We start from the raw sequence: 24,790 nt of genomic DNA on the forward strand, positions 1-24,790 counted from the left end.
GTAAATTTCAATAGTTCCGAAGTCAAAACGCGTAACAAATCGTCTCGCATGAAAAAGTTTACAGGTAAGAGCGTGCAGTCGAGTGTCCGGTAGGTATGCACTCCCTCTCTTTTCATCGGCCAAAAGGGCATAGTATTGCAAATAATTTGTCACATTCGTAATAAGCTGGTCCCGAATTTGTCCGGTGTAATACAAGGCATGGCTGTCCAGAGCACTGACCATGAACGTTGAATCGGCAGTGAATTCCTAAAAAGACATGGTGCCGAGACCTGCAGGGTAAGGATGATATCACAATAAAATAATAAAATTGTATCATTAGTAATACATTGCAAATTTGTCTACCTGCAAGTCAGCCGAGCGCGAACCGCCCGCTCGGCTCTCCCGCTCAAAGGCATTGGACGCCGAGCTGCAAGGCATACCTTAGATCTCGTCCGACAGCATTTTACGGTCCGCTTTGAACTTTCAATATTTCTGCCACAAATCGAACTAGAAATTTACCTGGTTAGAGGAATGCGGCCGCGCGCTACAGCGCTACAACAAGCCATTCGGTGCAAGCGATCAAGGACTATTGCGCAAATCGTATAACTTCGGGCCTTCTTCTGAAGGCTGGAAAGCCAATTTGTTTTTCCTGCTGAAGGGCGGAAATCCTTCACGATCCTTCTCAAGGCGATCTTTTCATCTTGAGTGAACTGAAGAGGACTGCCTGTACACTTTGAAGCATCAGTCCTCTTCCCTTGGGAGCGGGAACCGATCCCATAACGGTACCTTCATACTGAGGTAACATTATGTGCAAAGTTACATTGCATGAGCTCGCTTGTCTATCCGCCTTCAGCAGTGGAGGATGCGAGGACGTCAGAGCGGACGGCCCTCACGGGCAGTCTGCATAGGTAGCAAGTTACAAGTTCCGCACAAGTGCGGGGGTGTCCGTAAAGTGCGGTTACGTGGTGGACCAGCATCGTCCTCCCTCGTCCGCTTTAGCACGAAGCGCCTTAGAGCAACGTGCCTGACTAGTGCCAGGGATTGGTCCTCGGTCATAATCGTGCGCATGTCGCGCGCCCTTGAAATGCGAGGTCACGTTCGTACTTAGCCCGTGTACTAGTGTAAGCCGGGCATTCCACAAAAACATGCATTTCGTCTCCAACCGCCCCGCAGTCGCAAAGCTTGCAGGTGCGCGCTTTGCGCTCATGGCCGCTGGGCCGGTTAACTCCCAACAGCCTAACCGGAAACGCATAAACACTTGGTGCAAATGTTGGGGCATGGCAGTTTCAGCGTGGGCCAGCCACTTATGCTGCGTGCCCCTAAGCGGGGCCGCCCCCATCCAGTTCAGATAGCGACATGCCTTGACGCCGTTACTTCCACTTTGGAAGGTGTGTGGATTACCTAGGGTATCCGGGCACTCCCACCGGGCGTCGAGCCGCCTTGCGAACTCTTTAAGTATGCTTCCCACTGGCAACCTAACGGTGGCGTAATGCGCTATGAGGTGGTCACCACGCAGACCGGCTGGGGGCTCAGCTCCCAAACTCTTGAGGAAAGCTAGGACCTAAGGTAGCTGTAGGCTGTCGAAGGCGCGAGCCTGGCCGTTCAAATTCAAATCGAGGCACCACTGACTCCTACCTGCCCTTACCAGCAGTGCTTTTTCACCGCCAGCACACCACCAGCGGAGGCAGGGTATTTAAACCCTCTCGCTCGTCAGCCAATGAAACCTATAAACCTGCTTGCGCACCTAGGCCATATATTTAGCAAACCGTTTCTTGCTTGTAGTGGGGCATTTCAAGGAAAACGCTGTTCGAATCAGCCACGATGCACAGCTGTACGCATGCAAACGTTCACCCGGCGGATATCGCACGAGGACGGAAATCCATTTTTTTGCATCCAAATTGCGTTTGGTGCGTCAGGGTACGGTGTTGTTGTGGGATTTAAATAAGGCCACATGCAATCTGCGTTGTGCAGCATAGCGACTCGCTGGCGACTGACCAACACGCGTTCATTCCAGGGGGCTGTGCGTAAGAGTGCGTACGAACTATCCGCACAACCAGTAGCCATGCGCTACCCTCAACCCGGCAGCAGGCACTTGTACGACGCGCATGAGACTTTTTAGTCTTATGCGCCGGAAATTAGGGGCGCCAAGCACACGGGGCGCAATGAAATCGTATCATAAACAGCGAGGGTCACAGATGCCGTCCGCATAAGCCAAGCATTGCGCTGGCTAGCACAGAGCATGTACAAATACAAAGTAATCTACGTGCTCAGGGGTATATTATTGGAGTCCATATCGACCCCATCACCGGTCCGGGGCTGGAAGGACGTACGTGGAATGTGTGTGGCTGTATCCACACGTCATCACAGCGCCTTGACACCAACGGTATGTGAAGCTCACGTCCCCTCCAGCTGCCCGTACCGCTTTTAACGTCCTATCGCGGTCTGGTGAATCGGTGCTGAACGCTGCTGCTAGTGAGCGCTGGGCTTTTTGATTGAGCGTATGCTTCAAGTTATGAAATTCGCGCGGAATGAATCAGGGCACCCTCTTTATTGTGCTGACGCAGAAAGACGCAAGTCACCGCCCGGGATGTCGCACAATGAGCCGCTGGTTTGTGACAAGTCGCAAGGCTCACGACCCGCTGATATGTGACACCTGGTCACCTTGGTAGTTTATTATTATACCGATTGAGCGTACGTAAAACCTTTTAGAGCCTATACTTACATAATTGATACAACCAAACAAAGGTATCTTCTACTTCCGAACGCGTCAGACAGCCGCAAGCAACTGATGACCGTCATCATGCAGACGGCCCCTACCCGCCCCTACTGCTGTCCTACCTACCACCTAATCACTCCTCCAAGTATTTACTACTATTACGCGACAAAGATATCTTACGGCACCTGTTGGTGCCGCGCTTGCCCTCCACGTGAGACCGCCAACGCCCTACCTGTACGGCGCCTCCATGATTCCGCCATACCGATCTCCACCGCAGCCCTTTTAAAGACACCATCGATTAGACACGCACACCGCCACGAACAGTGCCATCACGACTATCACCACCGCAAAAGGCATATCGCCACACCACATCAATCCCAACTGGCGCACATACGTAACCGCTGTTGTACAACATCCGGCGGGGGGATGGACCATCGTTCGTCATTTCATCAAGAGACCGCAGTTTTGCATACCATCAGTCGTACCATCAGTCGTACCATAAGTCACACCGTGCCCAAGGACGAAAGGGGACAAGGACGACGTGACAACCTAGTTGTCCTGTGGCAGGAATCGCCGCTAAAGAATGGCTTCCTGAGCCCTTCTGGCGCTTTTGAAACGAGGGTGTAAATTCTCCCACCTCGTCCTCCTCCTCCCCTATCCAGCTATGCCTTCGATCCCCTTTTGTCCGAGCGCCGCCTGTCGCCGGGCGTTCTGTGACACGCACACACACACGCATGTCGCTTCAAACGGGCCCCAGGCCACCTGGGAAACCTCCCCGTCGCCGAAGCGTTCCTTTTCCAACCTACCTAAGGAAGCTCAACGCAACAAAAGATGGAAACCGAGGAAAAGCTGACCATCGCTCCGTATGAATACATTCGTCAATTTCTCCCAGAGCACTCCGTACCACACAGCCGTACCACACTACGCAGGCACCGCCGCCACCGCATAGGAGAAGCAGCAGCAGCAGCAGCAGCAGCAAGCAGCGCAGCTGTGGCACTCGATTGCCGCCGCCGCCGCCGCCGCCACCGCAATCGCAGCAGAAAGCAGCACTCGACACTTCAGCACAATCCAAAAGGGCCACAGCCTACACACACGATCTTGCTCCATAAGGGCCACAGCGTCGCCGCCAAGCCAGTGATGAGGGATTGCCAGATGGGGGAGATTAAGTACAAAGCACGTATTTGCATGGCACCACAAACTAGGAACCTGACGCGACCGCATGGCCGGACCAGTGTGAACTTCCACCTTCATTCTATTTCATTCCTCCCCAAGCCAAAACAAGAGTTCGCACACGGGAAGAAAGCCGGTTGCACAGTTACTGCTCCGCCACCTTATTTGGACATCTCGCTCCATCACCCAGCGCGCCTGCCCGCTGCGCGCGCGCAGGTATCCCAACAGGCTCTCCTTCCCACGCCATGCCGCGCTACGCTCTGCACATGCTCTCACAGTCACTCCGTGACGAAACCCTTCATGCGGCGATGGGTTATTTTTTGGCATATAGCTAAACGGGCTCATGCGCGCACAGTTCGGGGGGCACAAAGCAAGCTCACCTGCTCTCCTTACCTACCTACCTACCTACCTACATCATACATACATACATAGGCAGGCGGCTGGCAGAGGTTAAGGCCTGACTTCTGCTCCCAGTCGACCCAGTCGACCCGGGTTCAAATCCGCCTGCCGGCTCCTCGGGTGTTTGAGGAGTGATGAAATGGGAGGTGGCCCCCCATCTTATGGACGGTGTAGGACGTGATAATATCAACTTGCGAGCTGACCAGGAACTAAGTTGATGCGCCGTTGAGCCGCTAGATTTGGTTGGATGCTGGTGGTGAGTTGCCGAACCCAACGAATACATTCTGAAGTCGGATGGGGTGACGGATTAGGGTGCCCCTCTAGCAGGGGAGAGCAGGGACTGCCCCGGGAAAGGGGGCCGCTGGCGAAGTTAACCACCCTGTAACAACATACATACATACATAGAAAGCAAAAAAACACGCGAGGTGCTTCCGTACTCATTCGCCTTCCAAGACCGGAGCCAATAACAGCTGTACTCAGTGCATGGAGGGTGAACTCTCCACGAATAGGAAGCACCCAAGCAAATCTAGATTAACAGCGTCAACCACTTATTAAGCAGGTCGTCAAGTCCCAGGCGACCTAGGCCCAACAAAACGGGATTTCGTGCGATGCGGTGTATAGCATCTATTAATGTATAGATACATGCATGCATGCATCTATGCTTTTGGCAAAAGAGGAACGAAATCCATGTTTGCTGAAGGGGCCTCGAGGCAAAGCTCTCGCACAGCTCACACGCGACTCGGGCTGCTGTCAGCTGTGACCCCCAGTGCGTTGTGCTATTTACCATGTCCTCTCGTGCATTCGCCTTGCCCTACACATAAATACAGAGTACTAAAGTGCCATATCGTACGAAAAGAAAATGTGCCTTCATGCTATGCCCATGAAACACTTACCTTCCAGAACCAAAACGTGTGACAGAGGACAGTAGGAAGGAAAAATACAGACAGGAAAAAGAGGCCGGCAGGTAGGTGCGCGGCAACACGGCGAAACCTGAAAGCGCCAATAATGCATATTCTCTCTAGGCAACTGCAGGCCACCTTAACCTGACCCGCAGATGAGCATCATCGTGCCCAGAAGGGACACGCCCCTAAGTCCACAAACAAACAAACATACATGCAACGTCCACGCGCAAATTTACCGGCACATAGCGACGACATAAATCCCGGCCGTCTAGCAGCAATCAGCGAATAAAAGTCATGGGGAGAGGGGAAGGTCACAGCACGGGATCGCGGCGCATACAGACTCCCAGAGAGCAGCTGTGCGGCCGTCTAGCTCTGCGACACAATCATTCTCCTGATAGAAGAAGGTTCTTTTGCACCCTCCGAGCTGCATCATATGGACACCTCAGCCACAGGCCCCACAGGCGACAACCCCCTCGGGGGAGGCGCAAAGGAACGCGGATACCTCGTCTACTACGTCATCGCAAGACAGCTTTGGCTACAGATATCCACGACAGGTCTCTTAACGAGCCCCCAGGCCAGCGGGCCCCGAACCACCGTCACCACCGTCAAGGTGACACAAAGGCAGCCAAGAACCCCTGTCAAGCGGAAATTGTCGTTGCTGACCCCTCAAGCCCGGCAGCCGCAAGGCACTACACCAAAGCTAAAAATGCCAAGAGGAATACCATATATGTTTTTGCGAATCAGGCAGACTGAAGAAGAGATCGCAACACGCAGGATCAGTACACGAACGAAAATGACTAAAATTTGACTGATTTTCTTTGGTCAAGGAAACCCCCAAAAGCCCCGGCCCGTTCAACCACCACACCAGCAGTAGCAGCAGCAGTAGCAGCAGCAGCAGTAGCAGCAGCAGCAGAAGGAATTCTTAAAAAAACATCCCAATGGCATTTGTCCGAGAACGGCAACGTCATCCACGGATACCGCCACACACACGTACACACACTCGCTCTCCATATCTCTTACGTTTCAGTTGACGAATGTCGCATGTCGCAATACTGCTCTCCCACTCTGAACAAGAATTATTGAATTAACTTCATGGTGCAGCTAGAGCACATAAAGGGCACGTACACACAGACACACACATAGACACAAAAGCAGCAGCAGCAGCACAAACAATACAGGGACTACAGCCGTCCTGTAAACGACCCGCACGTGCAGCAGCGATGGTGCCCCGTGCCGCCGAAACAGAATGCCCATGTGCGGCAAAGGTAGTGAACAGAACGCCAACGCCAAGGCACAACCCCTGTCCAAAATGCAGGAAACAAGCGGCGCGTCGGCTTCCGCCCGCCTGCGCTCCTCCAGTTGTGCCCACCCGCGCACTTCACTTCACTTCACTTCCGGATTCAGCATGCATATGTGCATGTATGTGCATGTATGTGCATGTGTGTGTATGTGTGTGTCCACACAAACTTTTAAAAAGGGCGCGGACATACAGCACACCGATACACACACTGTGAGGGAGACGAAGGGCGCGCGCGGGGGGAGGCCCGCGAGTGAACACTGATCGTGCATGCGCGCGCAGGGCACTGCGACGCCACAACGGCGGGCGCGTCTTTTATAGCTTCATCTCCAGCCAAACGCTCAACCCGCACATTGGGTGCCTGACTGCCCCCGCCCGTGCCTTCCCGCCAGTAACAGCCCCCACACCATGCGCGCCTCACTATTCGATTCGCCGCGAAAAGCCGGGGACCGAAGGGTTGTTAAGGTTGCGACCATGCGCGCAATTCACACCGCCAAACAGGCAAGCCTACCAAGCCTAGTTAGGAGATTTGCCAGTTCCTTTCTAGAAAGCGATTGATCGCAATCTTGTCCTCAAAGTCGAATGGTGTGATGGTGCGCAAGGTGTCTTGTCATCAGTGTCCCACTCGATGATCGGAAGACTTGGGGGCGGCAGGCAGGAGGCAGTGCACGAAAGGGCACAGCAACCGCGGCAACCCACCCATACACTGCGCGGCAATGCATTACTGCGCCGCCCCGCAAAAGCGCATCCCATTACTATTATTCCCAAACAACCCGAAATTTCTTACTAGACATGCAGACATACAACACACATGTAGATGATACACACACACGCACATACATAAACACGCACATGTACGGGGAAAAGCGCTAAACCACTACGCTCGAGTACTTCCTCTGGTGAAATTGCTCGTGCGCCTGCCACCCTGGACGTTTCATAATCGTGGTGTGGCTCATGCGTGTTAAAGCACAAGTACGCGACCTCGCCTCTCAACTCTGCTAGCGGCGTGCCGCGGGTAATGCTAATGCCCTTCTAAAGCGCAACCAACGCCCTTCACTTCGGTATGCACCACTTCCAAAGCAGGAGAAAAGGAAAAGGACAAATAACAAATATCTTCTTTTGTGATATGTGATAGCCTGCTGCGAAGTCCTCTACACGACACCATCAACGCAACACCGTTCTCTCCGATGCGAACCCACCAGCCACCCGCCAGGACGTGATCCCTCCTGCACACCACTCTCTCGCATGCGTGTGCCTACGTAACATCTGCAGACAGACACACAGACAGATAGACAGACAGATAGACAGACAGACCGACATGGGAAATGCGTGAACAGAACCACAAATGGGGCCCACGTACTCGGCGCACAGAGAGGACCTTGACGGCATCTGACAGCGTCTGATCAGGCCAACCGGCAGACCGTAGCGTCACAGCACAGCGCCGTTGCCACCGCCACAAGTAAGAGAAATAGAGATCCGCTACCCAGCAGATTTCCGCGGCCGTGTGCACACAAAGGGATCCACAGCACACCACGCTTGGACAAGTGCAACCCAGTGCCAGCCCGGGATAGGGCCCCCTTCCTCCTCATTTAGATAGATAATCCGGTTCACACCCTTTCGCGGAAGGCTGCGCAAAAGCTATCCAGAGATGATAACCCACCCGCCGGCCCGTACCTCAAGATTCGCATTTGCTCATCCTCCGCCTGCTTGACATCTAGAGCGCACACCACCACCACCACCACCACCACCGCCACTCCACATCTTGAGCGACCGACGCCTTCCCAAAATCCGCAGGCGATACGCAAAACCGCACCACCAGCTGCGGCAGTTCATGCATAGCATCCCACACCCCCTTCAGCTCAGCTCGCCGCAACGGATGATGGGAAGCCTTCGGGATGATGCAGTCGTCGTGCAGGCACATAGCGTCTCAAGGCCAAGCCCCAGGGCCACCCGCTTGGGGAGCTGCGCGTGTTTCTCCACCTGATCGTCGGGGGTCAATAATGCGACGCGACAGAGCAGCCGGTCTGCATCGTATCCTCATCGTCCGACGCGGCCATGTCCATCCTCACCGCCGCCGCAGAAGCAGTAGTAGCAGGAGGTAGCGGCGCATAGGACTGCGACGTCAGCAGCGGCACGATGTTGCTGCCACCGCAGCAAGGAGCTAGCGTCGAGCCATTCAAGTCAAAGCCCGACTGACTTCCTGATCGCGCCGCAGCGGCGGCGGCAGCGGCAGCGGCAGCTCCGCCGCCGCCGCAGCAGCAACCACCCATGGCGGGCGTGTTTGCAGCCGCCATCGCTCCGGTACCCTGAACAGCACGGCGCTGCCGCCCTGCGGCGTCATCGTACCTTCCCCCCGCCGCCCTTCTTCCCCCAGATGCGCCACACCCAGCGGCAGCGGTGACGTCATCACCATCGGGAGCAGACGTCCGCATCCAGCGTGCAAACCACGGGTGCTGCAGAGCCCGGTCAGCGGTGAGACGCGTGGTGGGGTTACGGTCCAGCAGCATGCCCACCAGGTCCCGAGCCTCCCGTGAAATGTCGCGCCACTCAGAGCCGCCAAAGCCGATGGGTGCGCTGCACACGGCCAGCATCACCTGTACGCCCAAGTTGGCCAAATTGCGAGGTTGCGGGGGCGGTGTTGGAACTGGGGAGTGGAGTAACCTGGAGTATTAGCTGGAGGGAGAATGAACTACAGGCTCTAGCGTGAGCCGCTAGCGTGCCGTGCATGAAGGGTGTGAGGGGTACGACGAAGAAGCAAGCAGACGATTGACGGAAAGCAAAATCCATAAACGGATAGACGGATGGTGGGTGTGCGGGGGTAGACAAGGTAGAGGCGGCCTAAAGGTATTTTTCCGTGGGCACCTTGCGGTAGCACCAAACCGAGGGGGGGGATTAGCCGCTCATTCATTCGGTCTCTCTCCACAGCAAAAGAAGTAAAGGTTTTTTGGAATATGATGGACGCACTTCAAAGCCAGTAGGTCACCGTCACCGTCACCATCCCCGCCACAACGGCCTGCGGTGGGGGCACTGTGTGACTGGCACCCCGTACCTGGTACGCCGGCAGGGACTTGTCCAGGTCCTCCCGCGTGCGGTCCCAGAAGGGATACCGGCCGGTCAGCAGCAGATACAGCATGACACCTGTTGGGCGAGAGAGATTAGACAAAGGGTAGATGGAGGGCGGACCGATGGATGGCTGAGATAGCCATTCGTGATGGACACGGAGGTAAGGAGGGTCAGCGCATTAGAATGCCAAAGCAGAGCCGACAAGGGTTTAGGGTGCTGCGTCAGAGAACGAGATCCAGATCCGGCCCCCGGCAGTAGCAGCAGTAGAGGTGTGTGAGCCGGTGGAAACAACCAACAACACCAGCGGCTCTAAACGCACCGTCAGCGGCTTTCAGGGACCACCGGGACACAAGCTCACCCTTTGTGTGTGTATGTGTGTGAGTATGTATGTGTGTGAGAGAATGTGCGTGCGTGCGTGTGTGTGTGTGTGCCTAGACTGAAACTAACTCACTCGAGCGGCCTTCGAGGTTCCTTCCCGTCCACATCCTGTACTCCAATCCCTTGCCTGTTGACCTAGTAACAATCGTGCGGTGCACATTCCTTCCTATATAAATTCTTGCTACATATGCTCATTCATTGCTTTTTTTCGCTACCCAATTGCGCACCCCCTCCACATTCAACCAACCCGCAGGCCACTTCAAAACACGCTCCTGTGGGACTGCTGCAAGTAAAGCTGAAACCCCAAGCTAACCGCCAAAGACAGAAAAGGCGTAGGGCCTTCACGCGGACCTCCCTACCCCCCATCCCCCCATTCTCCACACCCCGCCCTCACCCGCCGCCCACTCATCCACCACAAGGCTGTAGCTGCTGGTGAACTGCTCGGGTGCGAAGAACACAGGGGAGCCAGCGCGCTTGGCGCCGCGCATAAGCTCAGTGTACGACAACGAGCACCTGCAGGCGTATGGTGAGGCGGCCGTATCACGTCAAGAAGGGATTACAGGCAACACGGATGTACGGAGGCGTTTCCATCGATACTATAGAAACTGTAAAGAGCTCATGTTTGTGAAATACCTTCCTCCTCAGGCAGGTATCGCCGGGACTCCGTCCCCTTTAGGGAAAGAAGGGGAACACCTGAACTACAACCTTAATTGTTAAGTTGTTACAAGCTGCAAGGCATGAGCCATGGCGCAAGTATGAAAAATGCAGGCGCCATGCATTGCTGCGGGCATACGCCTTCGCTACACACTCACACACACACTCACACACACCCAAAGGCCACCCAACTAAGCACAACGCTCACCCGAAGTCGCAGGCCACCACGCAAGGCCCGCTTGCCCCCGGACTCAGTTGGTCTTCCAACCGCAGGTGTCGTACGCCACCATAATCGCCTTGGCTCTGACCGCTTCCCGAGTCCGACCCGGAGGCCGAGGGCGCCGAACCCGTCGCCGCTGTCGCTGTCGCTGCTGTCGCTGTTGCCGCCGCGCCCGTCAGCAGAAAGTTCTGTGGCTTGACGTCGATGAGGGCGAGGTTGTGGTCGTGGCAGTCGCGGATGGCGGACAAGACGCACCACATGATGGCGGCGCAGCCACCCTCCGGCAGGGGACCTTTCTGAACGGGGGACGAGAGAGGAAAGCGAGAGCGACGGCGTTTTTAAAACATCATAGGAGTCGTTGGGCGCAGGGAAGACAAGGAAGACAGGCCGCGGGAGGGTTCATATACGCGGTATGTAAAAAAGCGGTGTGAAGCACATCTCGCTCTCCTCCGATACGCGGGGCAACACCAGACAGGTGGCCATATTTATCATCCAACATTAATTCTTTTATTTATTATACATTCAACTTGTTAAATGTATCAACGACAACAAATTCTATCCATATTAAATTAATATAAATTAAAAATTAAAATTAATATTTATAATCTACAAATAACCCCTTGGCCTCCTGGCTCTTGCAGGGCCCGCTCTCCTACGGACGCCGCAGTACGGAGGGTAATCCCATACCCTGCCCATACCCTGCCCAGCCCCAACCAACCCCAACCAACCCCTCTGCTCCACCTTGAGCGCCTGCGAGAGGTCGCCCCCCAGGCAGAGCTGCTGCACCAGGTACACGTTGTTGCCGTCTTCGTACAGCCCGAGGAGCTCCGCGACATAGCGACTGTCGCCGCTGAGGCAGCCCCACATGGCGACCTTAAAGGAAGGAACGGGAAGCGAGGGCGGGTTGGGGCTAAAACAATCTAGGATGTGGGGGTTGGGGGTTTCGAGTGCGGGACGGGTGCGGCTACTGGGGGTACGGTGGTATTCCCAGAACCCCAGAAGGAATAAAGATGCATTGCACGGCTTGAAGAGCTGGAGAAAACGTTATGCTGTGATGGTAGGATGGTAGGATTGCGGTTTCAGGACGGGTCGAGCGGTGTGCTTGACGTGACATGGTCAGACTCTCACCCCTTTCCTTGCCCGGGGTGATAACTGATGTGGGCTTCCGGATTGGGGTTTTATGATAAGGCCACGCTGAAGCGAGATTGTATCTTGTAGGTATAGCCTGCCTCATAGGGGCTCACCTCGCGACGGATGCATTCCAAAGACTCGTCATGAGAGCGATCCTCACGGGATTTTGAGATAACCTTGATAGCCACATGGTGAGAAGGGTCCTGACGCGAAGCTGCCATCCAAACGGTTCCAAAGTTGCCCTGAAAGGCAAGAGCAATGGCTAACGGTCACGTCCCCGAGTGTCGGGGGAATATGGCAGGGCAACACAGGCAGTAACATACATACATGATTAGAACACCAAGATTCACCACATCCCGCGATACATCAACTGGCAGAGTTTGGTTTGGGATACTACGATGGCAGGTACAACGAACTGCCGCCTTTCCCCGCCTCGCGAAGCCAGCTCAGCGAGGTGAGCTTGTATTGCGAAGTCAAGAATTGAATCCAATTCTCCCCTATCGTTTATTTAGCCGTTGCTAGCTTGGGGCTTGGGAAACCTGCCTTTCCAATGACCTCCAAGAGCGAATATTGCTCAGAGAAGTCAGTTCTGTAGCCTAGCTCGCTCCGATATAGAGTATGGTGCCTCTCTGGAGCGGCCACGGCGCAGCTCCGAACTCGGAAACCACATTTGCTAGCACCTCTACGTCGCAGAGCAACGCTGTGCCCTGGCCTCGCAGGTACTACCAGAAGACGGCGAAGTGAACACGATTTAGGTATTGAAAATGGCATCCGCTCACGACGGAGCTGCAACGGCGTGGCGCGCATGAAAACCCTGCGGGTACAATCGAGTGAATTAGGCCAAGCAGGTCTCCAACAGCGTTCCAATTTCACAAGTTTTGGTGTTCTGCGCCACCGGATTGTTGTCGGGCCACAGCACGCGACTCTTCTTTACCCCAAGAGTTCTTGCTTCCCCGCCCAGGCGTAATAGCCCACGCTTCAAGCCGACTAATGCAGATATAGATGGCTCGCTGTGTGCAGGATGGGGTTAGACAATATCGGAAACAATTGCAAGATATAAGAAGACTATTGCCTTAAATCACAAGCTTTGTTCAGAGAAGCATTTATCATTGTGAAACACATTCTTAAACAATAAGGACGTATGCTCGCAACGGATGGAATCTATAGCGGGATAGATGCCGTAATGCTCGGACCCTGGAGCCTGGACATGCTCGATTGGTTGACTCAATGATTACACTGAAAACTGTTGAGCCACCAAGAACCAGGCTACAAGATGGAAACCCCTAATTCTAGCCCTAATTCAACAGGTGGCACAAACTTTTCCCGCTGCCCTTAACGAATAGGACGAGCAACTTGTAACACCCTCGTGGAACCTGAACCTGATACCTGAAGGCGCAAATCGGGCTAACAAGTCCTTCTACACATATTCATGGCCTTCGGCATGGCCCGCATAGTGCCGGCATTGGACGCGGGACCGTACTCATATAACAAACACAATGGGAGGATTGGCATATTGCAAGTCCACATCCTTCAACAGATCCCAACAAGTAGCACTTCTGTAAAAGCTGCGGATGACAATCATGGCTAGGGAGGGCCGACCTTTCCTCTTCCTCGCGCTTCCTCCTAGCCCTGAAACCATGCAACAGACAACACTCTATGCTTGTAATGTGCGTTATGCGTGTTGCTATGTCTCACAAACTTGCAGACGGCATCTCAAAGTTACAACTCCACGTTTTCCTGACGACGCGTCCTCCAACCTTCCGGTTCCGATGGCGCTCTGCAATCCTACATCTATCGTCATCCTACCTCTTTACCCTACCATTCATCAACACCAACACCAGCTTTTGACACAATCGCCTCCGTTTTCTGAGGCTACACGCTCCGAGACCCAGCCATGTAGACTCAGGTACACAGGGATCAGCACAACGCCACTAACAGGAAATGTTGAGGGAACATTTCAAGACTGCATTACGCTGCTAACTTCGCGCATAGCGCCGAATGGCTTTGCTTCGTACTCCCAAACCCTCCCTTGTACAACATGCCCTTTGCTCCGAATTCACCTAGCACCGATAGCTCTTTGCACCGGCATTTAGCAACGATTGTTGTTTTCACCGAAAGCTCCTTCTCGCAAATTGCACCTTCCCCAGCGCTGCTTAGCTATACGTACGATTTGGTACACGTTCCCGTCCCATTACAACATCACCCACTTTCACACACATGTAACCTCCACATTCGACACTTCCACCACCACCTGCATTCCCCTTGACATGCTGTTGGCATTCTGGACACACAACTTCTTATTGGAACTCAAGGTTGTCACGATATGGCAACATCCAAAAATACACACGACCCAACGAACACATCGTTGTTTCCAATCCTTGCGTTTTTGCTTCATGCCAAGCGGAAAAGGAAAAGGAAAAGAGAAATCAACCCTTTATCAGCCCTTCCTTCTGTTGCTCGCCAGCGGCACCAGTGCTGGCATGTGTAGCGCTAGTGGTGGACACGGTCGCTGTCGCTGCAGGTTCCGTTTGTGGCGCCATTGCTGCCGCCGCGCCGCCGCCGCCTCCATCGCCGCCGCCGCCGCCGCTGCCGCTGGCCCCCGGGACTGTTGCCCCCCCAGCCGCGAATGCAATCCCATCCTCAAACGTTCTCGATTGCTCTGCCCATCCAGTAGCATGTAGGAACTCCTCGAACGTCATCATGCCCGGGAACTGCGTACGGGCCCACGCGGGCTGAACGAGTAAATAAACGAATTGGGACGATAAGAGAGAGGGTGATCCATGCGTCCCTTCTTCCGGCTCGTCCACCGTCGTTCCCCGTGGATTGCAACAACAGATTGCAAGACCCGCGGGCGGGGGTTTCATTGATTGACGGGGTGTAGGGATGCTGCGATGAAGGCGGGGCCTAATGGCAAGAGGCCTACAGGGCCCTCCGCAAGGTTCGCTGGTCTTTCTCAGCTAAGCGGGGGATTGTAGTAGGATATTGCTGAGGCGGCTGAACGAATCATCGAAGAACGGCCGTTCCGCGGAAGGGGCAAACAAGATGTGTCGCTGGGCTTGGAAGGCAAACGGAACCCGAAGGGGCAGGCACCATGTCCCCAGGGGGAAGCGGTTTTGCCGCTGTTGTGGCACCAGTAGCCAAGTCGAGGGTGAACAACACATGTTGCTTGAATGCTTAGCTTATAATAGTATTTGCGTGGAAGAAGGATGCGATTTCCCATCAACAGAGCATGTTGGAGGCCATGAAATGGGAGCCAACCCGTCTGGTTGGAGGATGTTGGAACGTATGTGAGCTCACTGCAACCTAGTTGTGCCCTTTGGCCGCTAATTTTCTTTCTCCTGCTGGTGCGGTATTTCCTTTTGTTGGCTTTTAGGCGTTCAGGTCTCTCTTTCCATTGGGCCATCGGCTCGCATGGGTAGGTCTACAGATTGGGGTTGCCCACCCCAACCATGTATAACACACACACACAGCTGGTGTCATCCATAAGTAAAAGAAGACGGAGGAGGGCGAGTTGTGGCGCATGTGCGCCAGATTGCTCATGAGACTCTCGAGTCCTGAGTACCTGCCCCGAGGTACTGGTAGGGTGCCGCGACGGGGTTTGTTGGGGGGTTGTACGACTCATTTAACGACCCCTCGTGGGCGAATATACGACATATACGACAGTGTCCCCGTTACGTGCACGACTGGACCGTATTGCATCTGCCACTATATATATAAAGGGGATCATCTCAAAAGGTAAGTAACAACGTGGCGTTGTCCGCGCAGTCCGCTCAGTGTCCCGTTGCATTTTAGGGGTTCCCCTTTGTTCATCCCCTTTTATTTTATATATAAATAAAATTAAATTACACGATTTTATTCCCGAAAATGTTGTCTCCTTGATATAATTGATTTAAGTCTGATGTTGTAAATTGATGACGCGGTGATCGGACCATCTCCTACCTGCGCCCGGCAGGCCGCCACATCAGCGTCGTAGCCTCGCTCCGTGAGGAAGCTGCCGGGGGAAAGAAGTAGAAGGAAAGGGGGCCGGGCGGGCGGGAAGCCAGGCGGTTGCGTGGGATGCATGTATGCATGTATGTATGTATGTATGCATGTGTGACCTCCCCCGGATTCCCCCGGGTTTGCCCATCAAGAGGTTCTTAACGGACCTTTTCCTCCTCTCGGGGGATCCCGGGGCATTCGTGGCATTTGTATGACATATATGACATATATATAATCTTATTATGAAGTTGAATTTGTCGGTCGCAGAATTTGGAAACGGGTTATACGATGCGGAACCATAAGCGAAAGTTGGTAAAATACAAAAAGGGATCAATAAACTTAGCTTAGTGTAAAAACTTTAGTTTGGAAGATTTCTTTTAATCCATAGAAAAAAAATCGCAATTGCATATTCTTCAACGTGCTGCTGCGGCTACTTTTAGTCTATATTATATATAACCTGTATATTGACCTTATTTCGGGAAGTCATTACATATCTGCAAGGCGCCCAGGACCCCCCCCCCGGGTCCTACACCTGCTATCACCATTCACTGATATACAGGTGTCGGTCACTTTCCCACATATCAGTGGCAGTAACAGTGACGGTGACAGCCCCTAGCAGCAACTCGCGCTCACCGGGAGATGCGGAAAACGTCGCGGGCTAGGAACCAGAAGGGCCAGGCGGGGATCCGGTTGTGGCGCACAGGACGGCCTTGCACCTGCTTCGTGCGCACACAGCGGCAATGGCAATGGCAGGGCACCGGGCGGGAGCATTGCCTGGCATCGCTTTGCAGTGCTCCATACAGTCATCTCACAGGGATCTCAATACATACATACGTACGTACATACACGCAGCCGTCCTTAGTAGCTATCAAGGCCATCAACGCTCTTCTTGCTCGTCGCTCAAAACTCGAGGCCTTTCTCGGGCCCTCCATTCATTCATTTATCGCATTCATTATTCGCACTCACCCGCGAAAACACGCGGCATAGTTGCTCTGGACTGAGCTCTTCCCCGGATAGCTCGATGGCGCGCAGGCGCAGGGCTCCCCCTTCCTCCTCCTCCCCCTCCTCCTGCTGCTGCAACTGCTGCGGTTGTCCCGGCAGGTGCCCCGGTTGCTGTTGCTGTTGTTGTTGTTGTTGTCCGGTGGTCCTCCTGCTGCCGCCGCCGCCGCCGCCTCCCCGCAGGCTCCCGGGAGCGCCAGCACCGACAAACGGCACCAACACCTCGCTGCCCGGAGCACCTGCCGGGACTCCCTCCCCAGCAGTAGCAGCAGCAGTGGCGCTACAGCCGCTACTGCCCCCTCCAATCCCCGCCAGAATGCTACCGGCAACCAGACCCATGTCGCGCGCCGCCACCAGCTGTATAGGCCTAAGAGCCGGAGGGGGAGGGGGAGGGAGGTGAGAGATGAAGAGAGGGTTTTAGGGTTTTAAGCGTAAAATAATCAGGGTAAGCAGTACGCTGCGGGACTTGTGAAGGGAGGAGGTTAGAGGGGACCCAAGTAGGGAGGTAGGGATCTGTTCGTACAAAAAACGAGGTGCGTGTGTGTATGTTCTGCTTAAACCGTTCCCTTCAGCATACATACGTACATACATACAGTTCTTTTGATATTTGCCTTAGTCAGAAAGCCCTCGACGGGCCTCAAAAGGGTCCTCAGGTATGTATGTATGTGTGGGGCAGGGGGTTCATATCTTCACCCTACGGCCGCTGCCTGGCAGACCCTGCCTTCCCCGGTATTTAGGGGCACCCTTATCTAATCACCCTAGCCGACTTCTCAGTGGATCGCTCAAGTTCCGCACCCATCACCAGCATCCACCAGAATCTTCCGGATCACGAGCGGCTCATCTTCATTCCCGGTCAGCTCGCAGGTTTACTTAGACCCACGACACCACCGTCCGTCAGTCGGGGTCACTATTGCCTTCCACCATCGAGAGAATTGCTTGTTCTTTGCCGGTCTCGATCCCGGGATCTCCCGGGGACATCAATGTGTGCGTTACCAGTAGTGCCTGATCTGATCCAGGCCTCTAGGTTACACCTTTGGAGGGTAACCCATCAACTCCGGAAGGTGATGTAACACACAGACACATTTTAAAGATGCTCAGCGGACAAACCCCCAGAGGCATTCCCCCATTCCTGACTCAGTGACTCACTAAAACACACACGGAGACTGCTCCCAAGCAGCATTCCTTACTCAGCATTACTTCCTTTCTTCATTTCCCCCTTCACTCTCAAAGCCAGCCCCCAAACACCGCACACGCAGACACACACACCTGCTGGAGGGAGTGCCCCAGGAGAACGTGCCCCTCAGGATTTCGGGACGGGTGTAGCGCTTCCACAACTCCTCCATAAAGATGCTGGCCTGTAGTGGTTGCAGCAGTAGCAACAGCAACAGCAGTAGCAGTAGCAGTTGTCGTGTCGAGTCCGATCCCAAGGCATCAACAGCAGTAGCTGTGTCTCGTAGTAGTAGTGTAGTAGCAGTAAGCGATCCTGGCAGCCCCCCAGCCCAACCCCTTAGGGTCCCCGAGGGCGGCACCCTGTGACTTCCAAACCCACCCCTCCACGCTACCCCCCCCCTGTACCGCCAGGCGGCTGGCAGAGGTTAAGGCCTGACTTCTGCTCCCGGAGTGTCCGGGTTCAAATCCGCCTGCCGATTTCTCGGGTGCTTGAGGAGAGTTGAAGTGGGAGGTGGCCCCCCGTCTAGTGGACGATGTAGGACCTCATAGCATCAACTTGCGAGCTAACCAGGAACTAAGTTGAGGCGCGGTTGATCCGCTATATTTGGTTGGATGCTGGTGGTGAGTTGCTGAACCCAACGAATACATTCTGAAGTCGGATGGGGTGAACGGATTAGGGGTGTCCCTCTCGCAGCGGAGAGCAGGGAACTGCCTCGGGAAAGGGGCCGCTGGTGAAGCTTAACCACCCTGTAACAACATACATACATACATATACATGTACACACACACCAGATGGACAGACACACAGACAGGCACACAGACAGACACGCACCCTCAGCGCCACCGTGGGGACTCCCCCAGCCAAGATGTCCTCAATCAGGTGCTTCTGCTCCATCTGAGTAATGCCGTACCCACAGCCCCGGCCACCGCTGCTGTTATAGATGATCAGCCGCACGCCTGCGGAGTCACCGAGTCAGTATGCGGTGCAGTCACGAGTGTGCGGTGCAGTCACGAGTGTGCGATGTGGGGGCGAGCATGCGTGGGGATGTGTGGGACTGACGGTGAAAGTTGAGAAAGAAGGCGGAGGAGGACCTTCATCCATCGGTCCGCACCAGTGCAGATGTGCAGATGCAAAAGGTGAACACAAATGGTCTAAGCCACTAACATAAAACACAAACGAACAAACAATCTCATCACACATATAAACAGAGACGTACAACATAATGCATACATGCGGACATACATACATATACACAAACAAAAAACACAAACAAACCCATATTCAACCCCCAAGCGACCACCCACCCACCCGCGGCTTTGGCTGCCGCCGCCAGGGTGCGTGCCCGAACCAGCTCAGTGGGGTCCGCTGTGGCGGCGTCCCTGGAGGGCGGGAGACCAGTCGAGAATATGTTAATGCGATTTGACTATCAGTTTATCGCGGCTTTACAGGAAGCCGTATGGTGGTGTTGTGAAGTGTATATGTAAACGGCACATGTACGGGCAAAGGTACACTTACTTCGACAGCGCGTGGCAGTAGATGGCGGTGACGCCCCGCAGAGCGGACCCCAACGAGCCCGGATCGTCCAAATCTCCCGCAACCACCTGTTGCCGTACAGTCAAATGTTTTTGGTCGCGGGTGGGTTCGCGGGTGGTTAAAGCCAACTGCATCCTGCTTGGACCTGTAGCACACATGCGGTGATGGCGGTGATGGTGGTGATGGTGGTGGTGATGGTGGTGATGGTGGTGATGGTGGTGATGGTGGTGATGGTGGTGATGGTGGTGATGGTGGTGATGGTGGTGATGGTGGTGATGGTGGTGATGGTGACGGTGACGGTGGTGGTGATTGTGGTGATGCTAGCAAAGGGTGCACAGAGAGACCGAAAACAGGACGCACGCTGGCACGCTGATAAGCCCCTACTGTTGCCCGCACCCCTACCTGGACTTCCGACGGCAAGGACTTCGCCGCTGGGCCCCCGGGGTTGCGGCTCATGGCCACCAGCGTGTGCGCGGTGCGACCGGGTCCGGCAACCGTCAGGAAGCCCTGCACGCCACGTGCGGCAAATGAATGCCGGTGGTTTTCTGGGTCTAACTTAAATTATATATAAGGAAATTTCGGTCATTTAGAGGTTTGTGTTAGACACAGCAAAGCGCTGGACACCCCCGGGTCCTATTACCACTGCCGCCATTCACTAGACATCATACATGGAGAGTGTCGGCCACTTTCCAACAGTTTGCTAAGAGGGGGGTTTGTCCACGCTGGGCCTGGTTCATACGGTTTAACGCCGTACACCGCCCAACGGGCCCTCGCGGGTCCTTTTGGAGAAACCGAGTGGAGGTGTTGTGGGAGGTGCCGACCCACGGGTCAATGGCCCAACCTGGGCAGCCATCCTGGACCACGTGCCCCTTAACTACGTTGACGTTCCGTTTCTGTGAAGCTCGTTCATGTTCTAAGACCCGCACACACAAACATACAAACACACAAACATACAAACACACCTGCAATGCGCTCCTGGCGTCGGTTGCATGTTGGTAACAGTAGCAGTAACAGTCCGAAGGTCACGCATACATAAACACATACACACACACAAAGAAGTCAACGTACAGTAGGCGGAAAGCGAAGGGAGTTACTGTTGGGCCACTTAGGGTAACGCGACAGGAAGGTGGTTGCAAATACGCGTTCAGAGGCCCCACAGCCCCGCAAAGGGTTGAACGCACAGAGACAACCTTCATCACAGAGAAAGGTAGATAGACAGACTCACAGACCGACAAACCAAGGAATGCAGAGATAGACGTATAGAGCCACTCGTCACCCTATCCACGCCGTCGTCCTCGTCCGTGCGTCACAAAGCCGTACTATATGCCAAGGACGAGAGCTCTCGCACGTAATAAAAAAATATAAGGGTTAGCGGACCTGCCGGTGACGCCGGTGATGCCGATCAGAAGAATGCGCGCGTCCGCTGGAATGTGTACGATGTTGCCGTTGCCGCTACTGGCGGCAGCCGTACCGGCAGCTGTCGCCGCCGTCGCTGAGACTCTTCCGACTCTCAGGACCTGGCCGCCGCCGCCGCCGCCGCCGCCGCCGCCGGCCCAACGGAGCAACCCTTTGCCGCCGCTGTCACCGCCGCCGTCACCACAGGCCCATACAGCAGGTCCAGGGCGCACGGCGCGGCCGCGGCCAGCTCGTGAACGGTCTTGGGACGTTTGGTGCACGTAATGATTAGTGAGCTGGGTGCGGGTTGCGGGGCGTGGAAATGCGGCCGCTGCGGCGGCGGCTGCAGCGGCGGCAGGGGCTGCTGCAGCGCCCGGAAGGGCGGGCTTAGGACTCCGTGGCTGACTGATGGTTTGCTGGAACATGCCTGTCATTGAGAATTGAGAAAACTTGGGGGAACAGAAATGGAGGAAAGCAGAGGCGTGAGTTTTGCTCTATTTCGTCTGTTTGCCTGCCTGATTATTTGCTTGTTTATAATGTTGCAGGAATTTTGTTGGAGGATTTGGAATGGGGCTGCTCTAACTGGTGCTGATCGGCATCAGTGGGGTAAGTCAGTTAGCTTGGCTTTGGATTAATCGCGCGCCCCTCTTCGGAGGCTTTTGGTTGACGCCAGCGGGCGGTGGGGCTGACGCCGAGATTGCGCAATGCGTTGTTGGACGCAGACTGTCGCCTTCTCCTTCTTTCAGTTCATAATGCCGCGGCCTCGTTCTTGCAACGAGGAGGAAGCGCGGCTTTAATTTGTTGTTTTGCGATATGAAGCCCGATCTCTATCCTATTGCGCAAAGAAGGTTTCCACGTGTGTCCACCGCGTAAATCCGTTTCCCTTGAGTACATGTAGTATGGCGCCGGTGCATCTGGTGGACTGGACTGCTTTCCATCCGGCATTTCCTTTTCGCCTCAAAACCCTAAAACCCAAACATTTAACGGCCCGGCCCATCCAACGCCAAATCTACCTTCGCATCACACACGGCGATTTAAATTCAAAAAGCCCGACATCGATTACCTGATGGTATATCTGAACTTAAAAGATATTCAAAAGGCCGACCCTAGTGAGATTAGCAAATGGAGCAGTGGGCTCCCTGCCCTCTCATCCACACATCCACAGATACCGTCACAGCGCCACACGCACACTGTAGCATCGCACATGTAAGCATACGCTCTTTGCCGCTAATCGCGCCCTAGCAGCGGCGCTAGGACCTGCCTATGGCTGCCGTCACCGCCGCCGCCGCCGTAGGGCCCGCAAGCGCACCGCGGCAATCGCCGCCTTGCTGCTGCCGTACACGCAAAATCAAAAAACCTATCATCCACGGCTGCGATATCACCCCACCAGCAGTTGCTACCCATTATACGCGTATAGCTAATTCATTGCATCTTATCGAGTATGTCGTACTAGGCTAGCTAATTGTAAAATGCGGCTATAGGAGCGACCGCGCGCATGTGCCCCACGGCAAAGTATACGCTTGTACAACAGCTGCACAAAGTTGTACTACAATACAACACCACTTCAACAAACCCACCAAACAATCAAACACATTACAAACGAGCTCACGAAAACTGAAAGCCTCGAGACGAAAGCACAGGACAGGATGCGCATCGCCGCACATCAACTTACATCCGCCGTACAAAGTACACACGGCTCTGCGGTACGATGCTTTCAGTGGGGATCGCTGCTGCAGTTAGTAACGTAATATGCAGCGGTCGAAAACGCTGCTCCCCCCGGGGGGGGGGGGGAAGACGAACCACACACGATTGAAGCTGCTGCCAGGGCAAGAGAGAGGGGCTGGGGGGCTGGGGCCCTTACAGCACCTCCATGAGAGCGGTGTGGGGAACACAGCTACCTGGTCCACTCAATCCACTCAAGAAGCAGAAACGCACACAGGAACAGGTCCCCCTCACAGCCCCTCACAGCTCGCCTCCCCCCCCAACGCACCGCGACAGTGTCACATCGAGTTTACCTAAGTCGTACCTCTTTACCAAGAGCCCATCACATCACATCACATCGCCAAGCATCATTGTTTTTCCTATATTTGTATAGCAAACCCTATTATTTATTATAATTGTATATATATAATAGATGCTAACATTAGAATTAACATCTGCGTTTCCCAGGCCGTCACTTAATGACGACCACATCCAGTGCGGTGCACACGCCACGAATACACACAAGCACATCCACCCACCCGGCTACCGCCGCTCAGCTCCTCCCCCAGCCATTGCCATTGCCGTTGCCACTGCCTTCACGCACGGCCAAGGACCCTTCCCCACAATCCCCACATCGCCCACGCCCGTCACGGCCCCAACACACATTACCTCCATAACCAAAGACCGCGCTTCCTCCTCCCTCACTCCTTCACTCACTCACGGACACCCTGCGAGACATTTCACATCACGTCGGTTCCCTCTCCTCCTCCTCCCCCTCCTCCTCTTCTTCATTCCTCCTCCGCATCTGCCTTTGCCACCTTCGCTGCGCCGCTATTCCTTAACATCACCCCCGCCGTCGCCGCCGCGGCTGCGGCTCTTTCTCCGACTTCCGAGCGCCCTGGACTTCGCCGCCACAAACCTTCTTCGCCTCCAGCGCCGCTGACGCCACCTCTGCCCGCGTTTCCAAGGCGGCAGCGGCGGCCCCCCGCCGGCGCGTCTTCGTAACCCCCGCCATCGCCGTGGGTGCCTGCAGGGCCGCGACCTCCCCTTCGTCATTCAGTGGTGAGCTCTCCGCCCCCGCTGCCGCCCCCGCTGAAGCACTCCGCCGCCGTCGCGGAGACCTGGCTCGACACTCAGCAGGTACCGCCTCCGCGGCCTCCGCCGCCGCAACACTCGGCGCCGTCGCCGCTTCGGTTTCCGTACCCGCGGCAGTCTTCCGCCGTCGCCTTGACGTACCTGCCGCCGCCGTCGCCTGAGTTTCTTCCGTCAGCTCCGCCGCGGCAACCTCCGTACCCGCCGCCACTGCGCGCCGCCGCCGCCGCTGCCGCCGCGGGGATCCAGGATCTTCCGCCTGCGCTGCCTCCACCGGTTCCGTCGTCGCTTCCGCGGCCTCTGCCGCCACAGTCTCCGGCTCTACCGCCGCCTCTCCCGCGGCCCCAGCCATGTTTTTGCCGCTTTGCGACGACTTATTCCCGGAGCCTGAGCGGCGCTTCTTCCCCACAACCTGCACTGAAGCTGCGATATCCTGAGATTGAGCACCGCCAGCCTCTGCCTCCACCGCTTCCGGTGCTTCCAACATATCAATTCCTTCGAGCGCTTTACCTGCCTGCCGCCTGCCCCGTCTCTTCGTGCCGGTACTCGCCACTTTGCCTCCTTCGGCCCCATACCCGACCGTGCCGCATGGGCGGGCCTCGCCACCTCCAGCGCCTCCGTCTCCAACGGACAACGGACGGAGTAGCGGCGGCTCCTCCTCTGGCTGTAGCCGCAGTAGCACATCCGCCTCCGCCACGGCCGCAGCAGCCTTCCTTCCCCCGCGGCGGCGGGCAGTTACGCTGGCTGTGGCGTTTCCGCTGCTGCCATTGGCACCGACAGCAAAAGCATCACCACGATCATCACCACCACCACCAGCAGCAGCATCATCCTTAATGGCAGCAGTCGCGGCTGAGGCGCGCCGGGAAGCCTTCCTCCTCCCACCGACTGATCCGGCGGCGGCGGCGGCGGCGGCGGCGCGAGACTCGTCCATTCGGGCGACTTTGGTTTCTGCCGCCTCGATCTGCAACCACCAACCATTTCCTCATAACAAACCTATCAAACAGATCTCCGC

The 24,790-nt window shown here is 55.3% G+C and overlaps 2 protein-coding genes across 2 annotated transcripts; both read right to left on the minus strand.

The window, feature by feature from the left end:
* Positions 1–8,904: 8,904 nt before the first annotated feature.
* Positions 8,905–10,371, minus strand: VOLCADRAFT_44987 (uncharacterized protein; the record flags this gene model as incomplete). The annotated part of the gene is made up of 3 exons (XM_002957496.1): positions 8,905–9,037; positions 9,520–9,601; positions 10,299–10,371. Coding segments are annotated over 3 exons (288 nt in total), but the record flags the coding sequence as incomplete, so codon positions are not given.
* A 13,159-nt stretch (positions 10,372–23,530) lies between these two features.
* On the minus strand, positions 23,531–24,709 carry VOLCADRAFT_98613 (uncharacterized protein; the record flags this gene model as incomplete). The annotated part of the gene is made up of 1 exon (XM_002957497.1): positions 23,531–24,709. One exon carries the CDS (start codon positions 24,707–24,709, stop codon positions 23,531–23,533), a length of 1,179 nt encoding a protein of 392 aa, XP_002957543.1.
* Positions 24,710–24,790: the final 81 nt, after the last annotated feature.

The sequence above is a fragment of the Volvox carteri genome (genome assembly GCF_000143455.1).
Source record: "Volvox carteri f. nagariensis unplaced genomic scaffold VOLCAscaffold_74, whole genome shotgun sequence".
NCBI classification, from domain to species: Eukaryota; Viridiplantae; Chlorophyta; class Chlorophyceae; order Chlamydomonadales; family Volvocaceae; genus Volvox; species Volvox carteri.